Consider the following 19,938-nt stretch of genomic DNA (forward strand, 5'->3'; position numbering starts at 1 on the left):
ATTGTTGAATAGTTCATTGATTAAACATATAATTCAATTAAGGTTGAATAATCTTTGAACTACAGTATGTAGTTATCTGTCTCATCCATGGAGATGCAACAATGAAGAACAAGCTATTGGGGGATCTGAGAACCAGAAGTGACTGAACAAGTTGAAATTTAGCTATAGTATGAGCCCTTTTATTAATATTCCTGCAAGTGAGGAATGATTAAAAAAAAAAGAAGAAAAAAAAAGGGTCAAGTTCACTCAGCATTCCATGATCTCAATTACAATTAAGTAGGCTAAAAGCTAATTGTATTCAGTTGTGTTGTAGGCACAGTCCAGTAGCTACATCATAATCAGGCTAATTTTTATGTTGAAATAATGAAGATTTCTGTGCCACCCTAGACTGGTTGCTGGCCCCTGCCTGGCCACCCCTATGAAAAAATCCTGGCTCCGCCACTGTCCTGAAGTGAGTCATGCAGCCTGCTGTCTCCACGAACTCAATCTCCCAGCGTGCCTCAGTGGCTCTTCCGGTAGCGTGTTCAGTGATGATTGTTATGTGAATCAGGCAATTGGTGAATTGGGAAGATGGCGGCTGCGGCGGTAGAGTTTCAGAGAGCTCAGTCGTTGCTCAGCACGGATCGGAATGCCTCCATTGATATTTTACATGCTATCGGTAAGCTTTTCCTGTCCCGCTGGCTTTTGAACCGCTTGTGTGATTTTAGCTGAAGGAGCTGTGTTTTTAAGACTCGGATCATGTTCCTCATTGCGATTTGTAGAACAGCAGCTAAATGTGTTAGCCGGTTTCATGCTGCTGACTCACTGTGACAGGCGTGAGAAAGCCTTTAGCTGAATAAAAACACACTGCTCTTATTGACTCTTAATTTTACAGACGAGCCGGTGCGCTCTTTTAAACTTTGTCTTCAGATTTATTTGTATTACTTGTAGCTTGTAGTGTTAGAAAAAAACAATGTTCAGTGACCTGCCACCCGTGGAAGCAGTTAGCCAATCAGCTAGCTTCAGCTCTCAATGAACGCGAATCTCTCTGTAGAGATCTGTGGATGTTTGGAAAACACGGATAAATATTCCTTTCATATTTAATACGTGATTTCTGCATCCTAATTGTGGTGAATCGTGTACAATTAGAGGAATGACTGATGTTTCCTAAATGACGTTAAATGAACCACTAGAAGTTTCATGACAACCGAATTAGCTTAGTTAGCTAGTGACATTCCTTAGCAGCTTTTACGGCGGTAAAGTTAGTTTAACGTTTGACATTCGTCAGACATTCGGTTTCATACCCAATTAAACTAAGCACATTTCACGTTTTCAGCCCAAACCAACTCAGATATGCATAAACAAATGTCCTTTGCATTGCACAAGGCTTAATTTCACCAAATAAAATATATAATAATTAGCCCTATAAATCAATTAAACAATTTAACTATATGACATTATGATATCAAACTAATGGTAAAATGTTCAGAAAAATATCCCCTTTATTGCACAAGGCTCCGTTTTTGGAATTAGCATTTCACTTATTTTATAATATTTTTATTTTTTATTTTAATGTATACAATACTGTAAATCCATTAAACCACAACACCATTTGACCTGAAAGTATCAAACCAACTGTAAATTACACAGAATATTATTCTCTATGATGCACAAGGCTTATTTTCCAGAGTAATAATCTGGTATTTTTTATACGTCTTATTTTCCAGATTATTAATCTGGTATTTCTCATATACAGTACTAAACCCATTTATATCCATTAAACTACAACACCGTTTGACCTAAAACTGTCAAACCAACTGCAAATTACTCCGAATATTATTCTCCATGATGCACAAGGCTTTGTTTTCCAGATTAATAATCTGGTGATTTTATATTCAGATTATTAATCTGGTGTTTCTTATATACAGTACTGTACCCATTTAAATCCATTAAACTACAACACTGTTTGACCTAAAACTGTCAAACCAACTGTAAATTACTCAGAATATTATTCTCCATGATGCACAAGGCTTTATTTTCCAGATTAATAATCTGGTGATTTTATATTCAGATTATTAATCTGGTGTTTCTTATATGCCATTACTAAACACATTTAAATCCATTAAACTACAACAACGTATGGCCTAAAAGTGTCAAACTAACTGTAAATTACTCAGAATATTATTCTCTATGATGCACAAGGCTTATTTTCCAGATTATTAATCTGGTGTTTTTTATATGCATTACTAAACACATTTAAATCCATTAAACTACAACAACGTATGGCCTAAAAGTGTCAAACTAACTGCAAATTACTCAGAATATTATTCTCCATGATGCACAAGGCTTGTTTTCCAGATTAATAATCTGGTGATTTTATATTCAGATTATTAATCTGGAGTTTCTTATATACAGTACTGTACCCATTTAAATCCATTAAACTACAACACTGTTTGGCCTAAAACTGTCAAACCAACTGCAAATTACTCAGAATATTATTCTCTATGATGCACAAGGCTTATTTTCCAGAGTAATAATCTGGTATTTTTTATACGTGCCTTATTTTCCAGATTATTAATCTGGTATTTCTCATATACAGTACTAAACCCATTTAAATCCATTAAACTACAACACTGTTTGGCCTAAAACTGTCAAACCAACTGCAAATTACTCAGAATATTATTCTCTATGATGCACAAGGCTTATTTTCCAGATTAATAATCTGGTATTTTTTATACGTCTTATTTTCCAGATTATTAATCTGGTGTTTTTTATATACAGTACTGAACCCATTTAAATCCATTAAACTAAAACACTGTTGGGCTTAAAACTATCAAACCAACTCTAAATTACTCAGAATATTATTCTCCATGATGCACAAGGCTTGTTTTCCAGATTAATAATCTGGTGATTTTATATTCAGATTATTAATCTGGTGTGTTTTATATACAGTACTGTACCCATTTAAATCCATTAAACTACAACACCATTTGACCTAAAACTGTCAAACCAACTGTAAATTACTCAGAATATTATTCTCTATGATGCACAAGGCTTAATTTCCAGATTAATAATTTGGTATTTTTTTATACGTCTTATTTTCCAGATTATTAATCTGGTATTTCTCATATACAGTACTAAACCCATTTAAACTGCAACACCACTTGGCCTAAAACAGTCAAACCAACTGTAAATTACTTAGAATATTATACTTTATGATGCACAAGGCTTGTTTTTCAGATTATTAATCTGGTGTTTTTTATATGCATTACTAAACCCATATTAATCCATTAAATTACAACACCGTTTGGCCTAAAACTGTCAAACCAACTGTAAATTACTCAGAATATTATTCTCTATGATGCACAAGGCTTATTTTCCAGATTAATAATCTGATATTTTTTATACGTCTTATTTTCCAGATTATTAATCTGGTGTTTTTTTATATGCATTACTAAACACATTTAAATCCAATAAACTACAACAACGTATGGCCTAAAAGTGTCAAACCAACTGCAAATTACTCAGAATATTATTCTTTGTGATGCACAAGGCTTGTTTTCCAGATTTTTAATCTACTGTTTTTTTTTTTTTGTTTTTTTTACAGTACTAAACCCATATTAATCCATTAAATTACAACACCGTTTGGCCTAAAAGTGTCAAACCAACTGTAAATTACTCAGAATATTATTCTCTATGATGCACAAGGCTTCTTTATTTCAAGATTAATAATATTATGGCTATTATTTTTTTGACGGCCCGCTTTTACGGTTTGATAATGAGGGGCTCTTTTAGGCTTTATTTTCCTTTCATGTGGAAAATTAGGAATCTTCGGTCTTCGAGCCGCAGGAAGGTAAGCTGGGTATATATTTTATATTTTAAAATATGTCAACCTTGGTTTTCCTGTATAGTTTTTTTTCTGAACATGTAGTCAGCCAGGAGGCTGGTCCATCTCTAGCTGAGGCTCAGAGACAGGACCAGAGGTCCAGTATGGCCGCTCGGGCGCCTCCTCTGTCTTGGAGCAAGTCACAAAGATGGCGGGACCCGAGGTGGAAGAAGCAAGTTATTTGGGAGGTGATCGATCGCAGACGCCAGCACCGTCGGTAATCGATTCCCTCTCTTTGCAAGGGTGACTTCACACCTGCCCTCGCCCCTTCTTCCTCCGCCTCCTGGGTTTTGGACTCGTTTAACATACTCAGGCACTTCTTAAACAGTCAGGCTGAAGGCTGGGCCCTTGATGAATATTTTTCTAAAGGCCTGCAAAGGGCTTGATAGTGAAAGAGGCTCTTTTACTCTTCAAAGAACCCTAGATTCCATCCTTCCTTGTGAAAGAAAAGGAAAAGAGGAATCTTTGGTCTTCGAGCTACAGGAAGGTAAGCTGGGTTTATGTTTATGTGTATAAATATATTGACCTTGTGTTCCTGCTTGGTTTTTCCTGAGTATGTAGTCGGAAAACGTTATTGGGCAAAGTTTGTTAGGTTGGCTAGAACGATATTTGTGCAGGCCACAAAAGCCACCATTGTACAGAGTAGGTTCTCCTCTGGTGTTAGCTAGAATAAGTTTGAGTTAGCACTCGTCACATCAGTTAATAGTTATGACTAGTGTTGGCCTTAATCAGCCACCTCACATTGTTTGCATGTTGAGTTTTGCTTTATTTCCTCTTATTTGGCTCTAATGGATTTAGCCTCCTTCTAGTTTAGCAGCTTGTGTTCACAAGTGTTGTTGGTCATGAGTTTTGCTCAGTTTAGCACTGCCAGAGGTCTATGCTCGTGTCAGTTTGAGGTAGTAGGCCATTTGTAGGCCTCCCTTAGACCATGATAGCATTTCATTCATCCCCTGTAACTGTGTAAATTCCTGTACATTTCCTTTTGGAATGTGCAGACTTAGCTCAGGTTGTGTTGAGATAGTTTCCCACAACTGTTTGTTGGGTTTAGAGCCCTTTGAGCTTTATCCCCTTTATAACCACTAGCTGGCGCCATGTGTTGTTGAAGTTGTAGGCCCCATTAATGCCTCCTTTCAGATTACATGTTGGCACAGTTCTGTGTTGGTTTTGTATGGCCCATCACCGCCACTGGCCACGCCCCGTCTCTGCTAAGAGTAGGTCCTAGGTCAGGCCTCTCAGAGTATTGTGGTGGAGTGTGTACTCCTCTTGTTTTAAGAGTTTAGGAGTTTTTACTGAGTGCATGAAATACACTCAGTAAAAACTGGTAACTGGTATGTTCATGATTGCCACTAGCAGATGCCATGTGTTTACGAGTTGTAGGCCTTCTGGGCCTCCTATGTTGCATGTTGGTGTAGTGAACAGCACATTCCAGGGCCCAGTTTATGGCTGGGCCCCACTCTGTCCGTAACAGCAGACAAAGGTTTGCTACATTTTGATTGGATCTTGGTGGACTAACACAAACAAACTGTCCAACTCCATCAGATAAAGATGTAAGGACAACATCAAGACTCTCTTAGAGGGCAAGAAGAAGACCTCTTGTACCAAGCCTAGGAAGGACAGGACTTCTCTTTGGTCCACAGGCAGTTTCTGCCCTTCACCCATCTAGAGACTACCTCCTAAGGTTGGCCACAGACCGCCATAAAATTCCACAAGACCTTAGCAGCAATAGGTGAAACAAAGAGAAATCACAAGGATCCATCCAAATCCATTCAAAATGATGTTTGAAAACCTTAGAACTGATGCAAACTACAAATCAATTTCATACTTATTCAAATAAATAAGTATTCTAAGTGACAGCTATTTGTAGTGCAACATCTGGCACAAATTCAGCTGTTAATCTACAATTGAATGACAGTTCAATCTTTTTTCATCATGTTTAGTCTCTATTTGTTTAGAATATTGCCAAATGTATTCTGGTGGTAGTTTTTAAAGTGAGAAATGCATTGGCAAACCTTAAAGACACTGTAAAGACTTTCAACTTTGTGCTTTATGCAAATGATTTCCACAGGGGAGAGAGGTGTGGGGATAGACATACAGGGATAGACATTAACAGATATACCAAGTCCCGGCTTGCGAAGCTGAGACACTAACAGATACAACACCGTTCTGAGCCTCTGGTTCATCCAGAGATACAACAACATATCCCATGATCTGAGTCTACAGCTTGTGAGGCAGCAACAGAGACGACCACGTTCTGAGCCTCTAGCCTGTGAGGAAAGAGACATTAAACACTACGTTCATAATTTCTGTCCAGCGAGACAGTAACAACATCTGCAACAAGGTTAAGCTCAGGAGAGCACACCTTTAATCCAAGGTACCTTTGTCTGCGTGTTCCAGATTGTTAAGGACCTTCTGCACCTACACCAGGTGCTGACGCCACGTGTCTGTCTGAAGTTGTAGGCCCATTTTTGGGCCTCCTTTAGATCATGATGGCGTATGTTGTACTCCTCTTGCTTTAAAGAGTAAAAGGTGCTTTTACTGAGTACACTGCTTGTTGGATTGTGTTAGGTGGACTGTTATGTGGGGACTTTAGGGTCTTATCTGTCTTGTAGTTATTTCTTGCTCCCAGCAAGATTGGTGTTCAAGGTGAGTGGCCTTTACAGGCCGCCCTTGGATTTTCCCACTCCCACTTCTGGGGTTGTGACTTAAGCAGAATGACATGTATGAGTTTCTACTCAATGTAGAACTATTGTCATGTTGTAGGCCCCTCTCTGGCCTCCGTGATTATGTGCCTACTGTATGGTCTATCTGTTAGGTTGAGCTTTATACTCCCCTGCTAGGGTTGTCTTGTATAGTCCTTAGTTCCCTAAGCTAATAATTGGTTGCAGGCTTCCATGAGGCCTCCTGCTAAGGATCAGCCCCCAGACTGGTTTGTGCGCCTTTATCAGGATTTCTTAGCACACAGCCTGCTCAGTGCAAATAATCAGACGCTGAGTAGATCCTAGGATTGAGCAGAGTATACTCCCCTCAATAAGAGGGTCCATAGCACTCAGCTGAGTTCTGCTCTCCAGGATGCCTGTCTCTACGTGTAGGTTTGAGTTACTTACTGCTTTTTCAGTCACTCTCACTTGCTGTCTTCTCTGAAGAATGCATTGTTGAGACTCTGTATTCAGACAGGGTTGGCCAAGACTAAGTTTGTCCTCTGTCAGACCAGGTCAGGACCATCTTTCTTTGGAAGATTTGGTCCCATAAGCCTTGGAGCAGCTTTGGTAGGCTCTCTGCGGAAGGCCTCTTTGAGGTTCAGCTTGGGCTATTGGCCATAGGGATGCTGTCACTGACAGCCTTTGTGTGACCTGAGGGTGAGTTGCTATCTGGCATTTCTTTTGAAACTGCTTGTCGTTTGTCTAGCCATCTTTGGCATGCACTCTCCTCAAGCATGGCGGCGTGGGAATATCGTTCCCCAAATGCGGTAAACGCAGAGATGAGTTCCCTTTCGAAAGGGAATGTCTCCGGTTACGTATAACCATGGTTCCCTGAGAACAGGGAACTAGACTCTGCATTGCTTAGCCATGCTTCGGGGCTGCTTGCTGAACAGATCTTATCGTCTTATCAAGACAATAAGATACTGACTGATTCTCTAGGCACTCCTTATATAGATCCGGGTCACGCAATGATGATGTCATAGGCTGTCGCCGGCCAATAGGATTGGAGAGATTTGATACTTGGCTTTCAGACATCGGTTCACGTGTGACGTTCCCAAATGCGGTAAACACAGAGTTGCAAGCCTTGTGCATCATAGAGAATAATATTCTGAGTAATTTACAGTTGGTTCGACAGTTTAGGCCAAACGGTGTTGTAGTTTAATGGATTTAAATGGGTTTAGTACTGTATATAAAAAACACCAGATTAATAATCTGAAAAACAAGCCTTGTGCATCATAAAGAATAATATTCTGAGTAATTTACAGTTAGTTTGACACTTTTAGGCCATACGTTGTTGTAGTTTAATGGATTTAAATGTGTTTAGTAATGCATATAAAAAACACCAGATTAATAATCTGGAAAATAAGCCTTGTGCATCATAGAGAATAATATTCTGAGTAATTTGCAGTTGGTTTGACAGTTTTAGGTCAAACAGTGTTGTAGTTTAATGGATTTAAATGGGTACAGTACTGTATATAAGAAACTTCAGATTAATAATCTGAATATAAAATCACCAGATTATTAATCTGGAAAACAAGCCTTGTGCATCATGGAGAATAATATTCTGAGTAATTTGCAGTTTGTTTGACAGTTTTAGGTCAAACGGTGTTGTAGTTTAATGGATATAAATGGGTTTAGTACTGTATATGAGAAATACCAGATTAATAATCTGGAAAATAAGACGTATAAAAATACCAGATTATTACTCTGGAAAATAAGCCTTGTGCATCATAGAGAATAATATTCTGAGTAATTTACAGTTGGTTTGATACTTTCAGGTCAAATGGTGTTGTGGTTTAATGGATTTACAGTATTGTATACATTAAAATAAAAAATAAAAATATTATAAAATAAGTGAAATGCTAATTCCAAAAACGGAGCCTTGTGCAATAAAGGGGATATTTTTCTGAACATTTTACCATTAGTTTGATATCATAATGTCATATAGTTAAATTGTTTAATTGATTTATAGGGCTAATTATTATATATTTTATTTGGTGAAATTAAGCCTTGTGCAATGCAAAGGACATTTGTTTATGCATATCTGAGTTGGTTTGGGCTGAAAACGTGAAATGTGCTTAGAGTTTAATTGGGTATGAAACCGAATTTCTGACGAATGTCAAACGTTAAACTAACTTTACCGCCGTGCAGCTTTTGACATGTTTGAATTATCATAGTGTAAAGGCAGTTAATGTAAAGAAAAGCCTGAAAAATGGCATTGCAACTGAAGCATGATTTGAGTCATTAAAGCATGACTGACCGGTCCTTTAAAAGCAGGGTCAGTGGTCATAGACCTTTTACTCCTCTGCTATAATATGACAGCGTCAGTAAGTTTTGTTTGGCATCAAGTTTGATATGTGTGCGTTTGTCACGGATAATTTGATAGCATGCCACGCCATTTTTTGATTATCCGCTGCAGAATGTCGTTTTTAATCCAAGCAGCATCCAATAGAAAAGGAAAATAAATACGTTGATATTTCAAGAAGAAAAAGTTAGTAAAAGCTCAGTTACATAAATTACACATATAAGAGGAGTTAATAAAGTAATTTATTTAAAACATTTATTTTTCAGCTGCTTTTAAGGATTGAAATTTTCAGATTATTTAATGCCACATAACTTTAAATTTGGAACAACTACATTTGTGTAAAACAAAAAAAAGTGCCTATAATCAATATTATTACACAAATCCGGTCTCTTTATGTTTTAGTAAGGTTTTCATGTTTCTTTTGGCATTGTCAACAGCTGTTGAAGCCCACCAGTCTAACTAATAATCTAGTTGAGGATCATGATGGCCAAGTTTAAATGGTACATTTGGGCTGTAAATAATAATATTTGACTGCAAAATGAACTACTACTGTCTACATTTTACAGTCAAACGAGACATCCAAGACAATGACGAAGAGGCTGTGCGTGTCAAAGAACAGAGTATTTTGGAGCTGGGCGGACTGCTGGCCAAGACTGGACAAGCTGCTGGTAAAAATCTTTAACTAATGGGTTGTCAGTATAAACACATTAATGTCTCCATCATCATCATTGCCTGAAGGCCACTACTTTTTCAGCTGTTGTTTTCCTCAAGATTAATAACTATTATTGTCCATATATTGTTCCATTGCAGAATTGGGTGGTCTGCTGAAGTATGTCAGGCCGTTCCTGAACTCCATCAGCAAAGCAAAGGCGGCACGGTTGGTGCGCTCTTTGCTCGATATGTTCTTGGACATGGAGGCAGCTACTGGTCAGGAGGTTGAATTATGTTTGGAGTGCATTGAATGGGCCAAATCAGAGAAGAGGACCTTTCTACGACAGGCCCTGGAGGTGAGTTATGTAAATTAGAGGCTTGCAAACGTCACCATTACTGCTCATATGTAGGGTTCGGTTCTCCACCCCCCAGAAGGTCCACCTTGTAACTTTTTAGTTTAATTTGTGCTGGGACGTTATGTTATTGATATTTCTACCAAGGTTCACTCATTATTCTTTGTTCAAAAGAACACCTTTTATTTAAAATAGAAATCTTTTGTAACATTATAAATGTCTTTACTTTCACTCTTAAAGGGTTAGTTCACCCAAAAATTTTGTCATTAATTACTCACCCTCATGTTGTTCCACACCTGTAAGACCTTCATTCATCTTCAAAACACAAATTAAGATATTTTTGATAAAATCTGAGTTTTTTTTATCTCCCATTGAAAGCAAAAAAAATTACCAAATACAAGGTCCAGAAAAGTAGTAAAGACATTGTTAAAATAGTCAACGTGACTACAGTGGTTCAAACTTGACGTTATGAAGCGACAAGAATACATTTTGTGCTCAAAAACAAAATAAAAACAACTTTATTCAACAATTCCCTCTCTACCCTGTCAGTCTGCTACGCAGTTTACATTGTGACACACTGCAGCGCTTCCGTGTTTACGTCAGAATGCCGACACTTTATTGGCTGTCTCCTACGTCAGCATCACTGACATGTGTCGTGCTGCTCACATGACCAGTGCCAGCGTTCTGACATAGAACACGGAAGCGCTGCAGTGTGTCACAATGTAAACTGCGTAGCAGACTGACAGGATAGAGAGGGAATTGTTGAATAAAGTTGTTCTTTATTTTGTTTTTGAGCACAAAATGTATTCTTGTCGCTTCATAACATTAAGTTTGAACCACTGTAGTCACGTTGACTATTTTAACAATGTCTTTACTACTTTTCTGGACCTTGAATTTGGTCATTTCGTTGCTTTCTATGGAGGATGAAATCTTCTTGGATTTCATCAAAAATATCTTAGTTTGTGTTCTGAAGATGAATGAAGATTTTGCGGATGTAGAACGACGTGAAGGTGAGTAATTAATGACAAATTAAATTTTTGGGTTAACTAACTCGTTAATTAATTTAATGCAGCCTTGCTGAATGGACAAATTAAGTTCTTTTAAAAAAACAAAAATCTTACTGATCCCAAACTTTTGAACAAAAGAAAAGCTTAATGGAATTCAGTTGAATAAACCAAAAGATCATTTCTTTTTTGCTGCCTGGCTTGCCTTATAAGCTATCTTTTATTGTTATGATCAGTATTGATATGTTAATTCAACGATTTCTTATGTGTTACTTCAATCTTTTAGGCCCGTCTGGTCTCTTTATATTTTGACACCAAACGTTACCAAGAGGCTCTGCATCTTGGTGAGTCCTTGACAAGATCATCCCTTGTATTTGACATTGTGTCATTCATGTTGTTAAGCTTGTTCTTAAGATGTATTTGCGGTCTGTAACCACTGTCTTTTTCTTTCTTGTTAATCAGGCTCTCAGCTCCTGCAAGAGCTGAAGAAGATGGATGATAAAGCTCTGCTGGTGGAGCTCCAGCTGTTGGAGAGCAAGACGTATCATGCATTAAGCAACTTGCCCAAGGCCAGAGCAGCTCTGACCTCTGCCAGGACCACAGCAAACGCCATCTACTGCCCCCCAAAGCTGCAGGCTGCTCTAGATATGCAGTCAGGTACGTTTCTACAACCCTTCTACAAAAACGTTCAGTATCATGCCAAATCCTAACCAGGCGTGACACCTAATTTGTCTGTCCACACTGAAAGCAAAAATTGCTTTGCACCATGATACGATCACAGCCGGTCAGAACATATTTGTTTGTACTGTATTATGACTGCCCACAGTGAGACATTCACATGCATTGATAGAAACAGTTTGCATTTTCTCAGTCACAAAAGTATTAACAACCAGACTTCATCCTGTCTTAATTTTTCTGCAAATGCTTAACGAGTACTGATGTGCATTATTTATCTTTAATATCCTACTTTTAAACTTATTAAAAAATAGATTGTGATTTACCAGATTATTTGTTTTTGAAGGAATTTTGGAGCTATTGGAGACATCTCACTTAAGTTACTGTACTGAATGCATTACATCCTCTTTTTCCCTTGAAGGCATTATTCATGCTGCTGAGGAGAAGGACTGGAAAACGGCGTATTCATACTTTTATGAGGCTTTTGAAGGCTATGATTCTATTGACAGTCCCCGGGCCATCACTGCACTCAAGTACATGCTCCTTTGCAAGATCATGCTGAACTCGTGAGTCCTGGCTTTTTCAAGTGTCTCTCACTTTTCCTTTTTTTTTTTTTTTTTTCCCTTCATTAAACTTTTTGCATTGAACATGTTAAACCTGTATACCTTTATCTCTGCAGGCCAGAGGATGTGCAGGGCCTGATCAGTGGAAAACTTGCCCTCAGATACGCTGGCAGACAGGTAGATGTCTGAGCTTATTGTTATGCATTATTACAATAACCTTTCATATTATAGCAATAATGCTTAAAGCATTCTGTTACTAAGTAAAGTGTGCCAAAAAGTTACTACAAAGTGCTGGCAGATCCACTGAGAAAGCATTTGAATTCGGCGCAGTATTAATAACATTCAAATTCAATGCAGAATTCTGTTATCGACTATTGATATCAGATCAAACAGCACTGATGTGGAAACCAGGTGAAATATTGTGCCATGAAGTTATAGAAGGCTTTTCAGAACACAGATCACCAACATTCACCATGGATTTAATGTAGTAACACTAACTGTAACTATGGTATTGTGGCTGAAATAGTTGAATGTTTTCACATTTATTTTAGTGCTCACACAACCTTTTGAGAGTAAAATTCAAGCACTTTTCAAAGACTTTTGAGTGTTTCACATTTTTTCCAGGAATTTAAAGCTCTACATATTATCCTATTTAAATGTAATTTTTAATGTGATGACCAAAAATAAAAAAAAATAAAAAATCCCCTATAAAAATTATGCTTTTACAGGTTACTGTTGTTAATAAAAGTTAATTTTATCTGCATCTCAATTCAAGCTCAGTGCTTTAGTATCATGAGCATTTCCAAGAAACATATAATATTATTAATTTCTGCACTTGTTAATGCAAAACAATAGCAATTTTATGATTAAAAATAAACCCCACAGCTACCAAATAAGGTGCCGGTGCCACCATCTGTAGAACCAAATGTTGCTCTGGAGCCCCGTTTTTGTTTTTTGAAAGCAATTAATAGTTTAATTCAGCAAGGGTGCTTTTAATAGTGACCGTAAAGACATTTATAATGTTATAAAAGATTTATATTTCAAATAAATTCTGTTCTAATGAACTTCTATTTATCAAAGAATCCCGAAAAGAAATGTTTCTTGAGCAGCAAATCAGCATATTAGAATGATTTCTGAAGGATCATGTGACACTGAAGACTGGAGTAATGATGCTGAAAATTCAGCTTTGACATAGGAATCATAGGAATAAATCACATTTTAAAATATAAAATGTTATTTTTTTTAATTCTAATATCTCACAATATTTATTTTTTTACTGTTTGTTTGATCAAGTAAATGAGCATAAGAGAGTTCTTACTGACCCCAAACCTTTGAAAGGTAATGTGTACATTTGAAATTGTGGATTAAATCTCTGCCTGTTTCTGAGAGAGCCTGATGACTCCACTGGTACTTAATAACCAATATTAAAATACTATCCCAGATTGCAGCACACATATCAATGTTCAACCACTTCCATTTTATATGAACTCTAAAATGCACTCGGCCACAACACTTGTTCCGGTGTGCTGCTTGACAAAGTGAAGTTTTTCAGTTGTGTCTGTCGTTGGAGTATTACATGGATTAACTTGTCCTCTCTCTCTCTCTTTCTTTAGACAGATGCACTTAAATGTGTGGCCCAAGCCAGCAAGAACAGATCACTTGCAGACTTTGAGAAGGTGGGTCATATGCCTTGGCTTAAAATGTTTCTACTGTTGCACCCCCAGAAGAACTCTTATGGGGGAGACTAACCTCTGTCTTTGATTCTGAGATTTTATTAAAATGTTCCAGTTTGTATTATAAGGGTTTCAAACTAATCTGGATACTGACTTGTTCAGATTACTTTAGTGAAATAGAAATGGAAATAGAAAAATAGAAATGACAAGAATTAATTTATTATTTTCACCCTGGGTTACACTACATTGTCAGTCCACCTATAGTTTTTACATGTAATGTCCTTTTTTTCTGCATTCAGGCTTTAAAAGAATACAAAGCTGAGCTGCAGGATGACCCCATCATCAGCACCCACCTGACCAAACTCTATGACAATCTGCTGGAACAAAACCTCATAAGGGTCATCGAGCCCTTCTCCAGAGTGCAGGTAATGCCCTGCTCTACCTTAGTGAGCACTGATATATGCTTCAATACATTATATACATTTTTCTCCTATGCCAACAGATCGAACACATTTCTGAGCTAATAAAACTCTCCAAGGTAAGGCATTTTTACTCTCTAATTTGCAAATAACACCTCATATGTATAGATGTAAATGGCAAACAGATTTTAATTGTAATTACTGTTGCTTTTGCTGCCATTCTTTGTCAGTAATATGTGCACTTTTGTTTCAAGTATCCGTTCTCAAATTTTTAACATCGCTCTTCCATTATCTCATCAGGGGGATGTTGAAAGGAAACTGTCACAGATGATTTTAGACCAGAAATTCCACGGTATGATGCCATCAGCCTTGTATTTTACTTGATATGTTTTCTGTCAAACTTAGGCCTGGGTATCAATGCATTTATAGATTTTATTGATTTTAATTTGATTCTGATTCATGTGTGTATTCATGTGAATTCATGTTTTCAGTTAGAAATGTTCATTTTGCTTACCACTGAAAGTAGTAAGTAAACCACGAGATCTCACGAGACTAAAATGTGAGGCGAAAAGTAGTCTTGTGATGTTGCCATGACAGAGTGTTGGGATGATTTGGAAAGAATATGCCACCGCTACGTTTACATTGCGCCTCCACTATCGTTTTGCTTTGTATTTAAATAAAAAAAACATTTAATTCAGTTTGATAACGGTTGCCGCCGCTCCATTTTTACAGAGTTACGCGCGATGGTGAAAGTGAAAGTAAACACGATGTCAATACCCCACATTTTGAAAGCGGCTCCCTGAGGAATACAGATATCTCCCAATATGAAAGCTATTTTAGGCTGGGCAGTGTAGTTGTAACCATCTCTTAGCTCTGTATCAAAGAAATTTTTTGATATTTTCCACTTTGAATATTGCGAGTGCGATTATGGTTGCACTTAATGTAAAGTGTTACCATAAAAACGAATAACAGTTTTCTCTTGATCTTATTAAGCACAAACAATAAGGTTTCATTTTTTAACATTAGTTAATGAACTATCATGAACTAACAATGAATGACTATTTGTATTAACTAACATAAACAAAGATGAATAAATACTGTAGCAAATATATTGCTCATTGTTAGTTGATGTTGGTTAATTAATGTTAATAACTGAGACCTTATTGTAAAGTGTTACCATTTTTATTTATATTGTTTTTATGATCAGTTTGTGGAAAGGAGTTCAGTTAGGAGGTCAAAAGTTGTAGAAGCTCATAAATCATGTACAGTAAGGCCTAAAGAGACTGAAATCATACAGAAGAGAAGTCAGTCAGTTGAGTTTGTGGCAGCTTTTTACAGTGCTTGAGTATTGTTGTCTTTTACTGCATATGATAATTCACACTCAGAAAGTAGAACTGAAATGACATTATTATAAGATGATTAGTTAAAACATTTCAAATACACCTGCACAATATTTTTTCTAGTGTACTTTTTTCTATGTATTTCACCACTGACGATTTCTTAAAGATAGTGTGTAAAAAATCTTGTCTCGTCCCGTCTCGTGAGATACCTGTCTCGTCACACCCCTACTGTCTACTAATTCTGTAAATTATGTAAAACCCAGTAAGTTAATTCATTTCATTTGAGGAAACTGTTTGCTTTACATCTTTTAAGTGATAAATATTGGCCTATTAGAGTACTTTCATTTGAGTCTGCTAAAAAGGATATTTCTTAATATAAAATTAAACTGCTTAAATATACTTTATTAAGTTTACTGAATTAACTCAAATCTCTTAAAGTCTCTAACTCTAGTGATTCATTTAGTATGTTTGACTGTTAGGTTTTACAGTGTACATAGTGTTTCGGACTGATCAGTAAATTGGTAATTCATCACTATCCATTAAAAGAACCGGCCATTCATTTCAGGAATTGTGCTTCACTGGTTGGTCACACTGCTTGTTTTTGATCTATATTTGTACTAGGGCTGCTTGATTATAAGTATATAAAAATCATAATCACAATTATTTTGGACACTACTGAAATCACGATTATTTAACACAAATATTGTTGGACGATATGATCACAGTCTTATTTCATGATATGAGTCATTGTAGATATCAGCAAAATTTCACAATTATCGATAGACTACTTCAGCCAAAACTAATAACTAATGTAGCTAAGAAGATAAGTAAACTGTCAGCAATACAATAGAAATAATGAAACTAACTACAAACAAAATGGACATAAATACAACAGAACAAAAATACAAATGACATAAACAGTGCTTTGTTTTTTCAGGGAGATGTACTATCAGTGGTATTCAGATAACTAATAGCCTACAACAGAAACTGAATGAAGTAATCAATTGTAAAATAACACCGCATAGTCTTCACTGTATACATTAAATGTAGACTAATCCTTATTAAAGCTACAAAAGTTCTTCATTCAGGAGCAGTGAGTGATTTTGTCTTTGTCTTTTGTTGTCAAACAGTAATATTGGGCTTATTACATTCACTTAAGACATGTGATGACACTCTTTAATAATATCAGGCACATCCCACAGTTTAGCAACAGTAGACTGCATTTTACAACACTCACTTATTCAAATGACTTGGATGTTAAGTTTGGCTTAGAGAGGAACGAATGTGCACCACTGAATGGCACAATAATCTCTTTTAACTCGATTTTCTTGTTTTCATAATCGTTGGAAGCCAAAATCAGAATTACGATTAATCGCACAACCCTAATTTGTTCTCAGTCCTAGACAAACATGCATATATTAATATTATGTTATATGCATATACTATAAATCAGCATTTCTGCTCCTTCCAAATATTTTCACTGTGATTTTATAATGATTCTTATCAAAAACTCTCACTGCATTTAGGAATCCTTGACCAAGGGGAAGGTGTCTTGATTGTATTTGACGAACCTCCAGTAGACAAAACATATGAAGCTGCCCTTGAAACAATTCAGAACATGAGCAAGGTAGTGGACTCGCTCTACAACAAAGCCAAGAAACTGACATAGGCAAGTCCATTTTCCGTGTTGTGCTTTGTGCATAATATTGTTGAATCTCATGGTATCACATGTCGTTACATTGAAAAATGATTTGGCTGATCTCAGCTTTTCCTTTTGTGCAGGTTGAGCATTGGACCCTGCAGCTGAGAGCATGGCCAGTGTGGGGACTCTGGGGGAAGGGGAGAAGGATGTTATACAGATACCAAGTCAAAAAAAAGGTCTAACACCCCAAAAACGGACTGACTCCTGCTGTTGTCCTCTCTGGCTTTCACTTGGACATTTTTTACCACCTTCCTCAAAGGACAAACTATTACTATTACTATGGGATCACATTTTTTATTTTCACTTGATTTTTTTGCTGTTAATGCATTTCTTTGTATCTTGGCTGTGCCTAATGGGCCATCAGGGAATCTTCAAAAAAAAAAAATAAACTCACCTGCATTCTAACTTTATTTGAAATGTATATACATAGATCTCTCGTAGAGCAAAGCTGATATGAGAATGATTCAGTTCCCTTGCCAATCTTGGGCCATTGTGTTGAGCAAGATTCCCTGCATTACTGATTGAACGGTTTTAGCCCAAACCCCGGTCCCCTAAGGAAGCCCCTGGCTTCGCTCCAGGCCTACCTCTCTTACAGACAGCATACTTGGACTTTTTATGTGGGGTGGAAAAATTCTAATAAGATGCTGTCAACAGGACGGGGTTTTGAGCTGTTGTCATTCCCTGGCCTGTGCATTCCTGCCCTCCTCCTCCTCCTCCTTTGTACATATCGTTGCCAAGCGCCTCTGTCTGGCCTGTCATGCTGTTGCCCTTTTTTTTATAACGCTAAAAAAACATAATAAAGTCACCAAGAGAACATGACTCTGAGTGCTTCTGTACCAGATCCTAGGATACAAAAGAACATCAGATTAGCATGTTTTGAGGATTTTACTTGCACCTGACAGTTCTCAATTGAGTCATGATTTTAATATTTATTTATGCTCTGTTAAAGTAATGTGTCATAATTCCTTTCACAGCTTAATATGCAGATGACCAAGTAAGATGTTTGTTAAATCTTGATTAGGAAGGTCTGAAATACCCATTCACAACCAGCCCAACACTGAACCAATAGTTTGGGTCTCATTTTTTATAAATCGCAAGTTCACAAAACCTGAATGATTTTAATTGAATCAGTTCGTTTCATGTCCCATTCACATTGAACAGATAAACTGAATAGATTTGGTATGAACATAGTTTTGATTAACGGGGCAAAAAAAAAAAAAAAAAAAAGTTTATTACTTGTTTGCATGTCCATTTTATTACAAAGTTGGTTTGTTTTTAATAGAATTTAAAAATGTGTTCATCTTTGAAATGTAAATGAATTTAAGTATTTTTTTTTATGTAAATAATTCATATTTGAAGTTTAATAATAAGGGGCCAGTTGTTCAAAAAGTTTAATCTGGATCAGAATGATCTGGATTTGGAAATCCCATGTTTTGCTATCCAGGATCAGGTAATTCATCTTACTTTTGTGGTTTTTCAAAGAAAAATTGGATTGGATCACCATGATCCAGATACACACTTTTCCAGACTACCAAATCTGGATTACCAGTGCTCTACGGAGCCCCTAAAGGGACATGATGATAGAGAGAATATGGGTTTTGAATTAAATATAATATTTTTGTTGGATATTTACAGCTGTTTGGTGATTGTTTTATGGCACCAAAATCTTTTTTACTTTACAGTAAGTTACAGAAAGTCTAAATATGTAGGTTAATGTCTACTTCTAATTTATTTAACAGTTAAACTAATCAAGAGATAAAACAATATGTATGTATATTAGATTATATAAATGTTGTATTATTTGACCAGTTTTAAAGTTTTACTACATTTTCCTCCTGGAATCCACCTTGAAATCCTACCCCCTGTTGGGATCAGGATAATCCTGTTTTTTTGGATCAAAGTTATCCAAATCCTACTGACAAGTTTTAAACAACACAAACAAGGTTTGATCCAGATTAAAACTAGGATTGGATTCCGTGATCTAATCTGATTTCAGAATCCCTTTTTCCTTTTGAACAACCCATTTTCAAGATTTGATCCAATCCAATGGCCGAAATCTGATCAGATTACTTTTGAACAACTGGCCCAAGATGATTTTGGATTCTGGATTTGTTTTTAACAGATGAATCGTGGCTTCAACAATCTGAAGAGTAAGAAATTGCAATAAAGACACCTTACTGACAACAATCTGCAAGTAGCAATCTGCAATATTTGCTAAATGTTTATTGGATTTATTGCTCAATTTGAATGTTTTATAGCATACAATATGCCATGCTGGGATGTCAATGACTTCGAGATGACTTAAAGATCCACTTTTTTTTTTTTTACTTTTTGTGTACCAAAAAACAAAACAAAACAAAAAAGCACTTTATCCACATATTTTTTTTTATTTACAATAGTTTTATTTATTTTTTTATTAAATCAAACACAGACACATGGAAACCATAAAACAAAAAAGACAGAAAAATACACAAACACAGATAAGATGCCAGGATAATAAAACAACAACAATGCAATATATGTAAACCTTAAGAGGACAAAAAGGAAGAATATAGAGACACAGTTTTCATAGCTTTGGGATTAACAGAGCATTGGATAGTTTTGATATATTTGTCTAGATCATCTTTGGATAGAGAATAGAGAGGTTTAGAGTGAGTAAATCTTTGTTTATGTGAAATTTAGTTAGTAG

General features: G+C 36.4%; 1 protein-coding gene across 1 annotated transcript; it reads left to right on the plus strand.

Moving 5' to 3' along the window:
- The first annotated feature begins 526 nt into the window (after window positions 1–526).
- On the plus strand, window positions 527–19,415 carry psmd11a (proteasome 26S subunit, non-ATPase 11a). Its single transcript, XM_067382273.1, has 13 exons — window positions 527–658; window positions 9,436–9,537; window positions 9,680–9,876; window positions 11,164–11,221; window positions 11,340–11,534; window positions 11,974–12,118; window positions 12,232–12,292; window positions 13,729–13,791; window positions 14,088–14,213; window positions 14,291–14,326; window positions 14,508–14,559; window positions 17,074–17,216; window positions 17,330–19,415. Exons 1-12 carry the CDS (start codon window positions 571–573, stop codon window positions 17,214–17,216), a joined length of 1,266 nt encoding a protein of 421 aa, XP_067238374.1. The 5' UTR covers window positions 527–570; the 3' UTR covers window positions 17,330–19,415.
- Window positions 19,416–19,938: the final 523 nt, after the last annotated feature.

The sequence above is a fragment of the Chanodichthys erythropterus genome, chromosome 3 (assembly GCF_024489055.1).
Source record: "Chanodichthys erythropterus isolate Z2021 chromosome 3, ASM2448905v1, whole genome shotgun sequence".
Classification (NCBI taxonomy): domain Eukaryota; kingdom Metazoa; phylum Chordata; class Actinopteri; order Cypriniformes; family Xenocyprididae; genus Chanodichthys; species Chanodichthys erythropterus.

Coding starts and splice junctions, on each gene's coding strand:
- psmd11a (XM_067382273.1), top strand. CDS start 571: ATGGCGGCTGCGGCGGTAGAGTTTCAGAGAGCTCAGTCGTTGCTCAGC. Junction 9,538..9,679: donor CAAGACTGGACAAGCTGCTG/GTAAAAATCTTT, acceptor GTTCCATTGCAG/AATTGGGTGGTCTGCTGAAG. Junction 14,327..14,507: donor AGCTAATAAAACTCTCCAAG/GTAAGGCATTTT, acceptor TTATCTCATCAG/GGGGATGTTGAAAGGAAACT.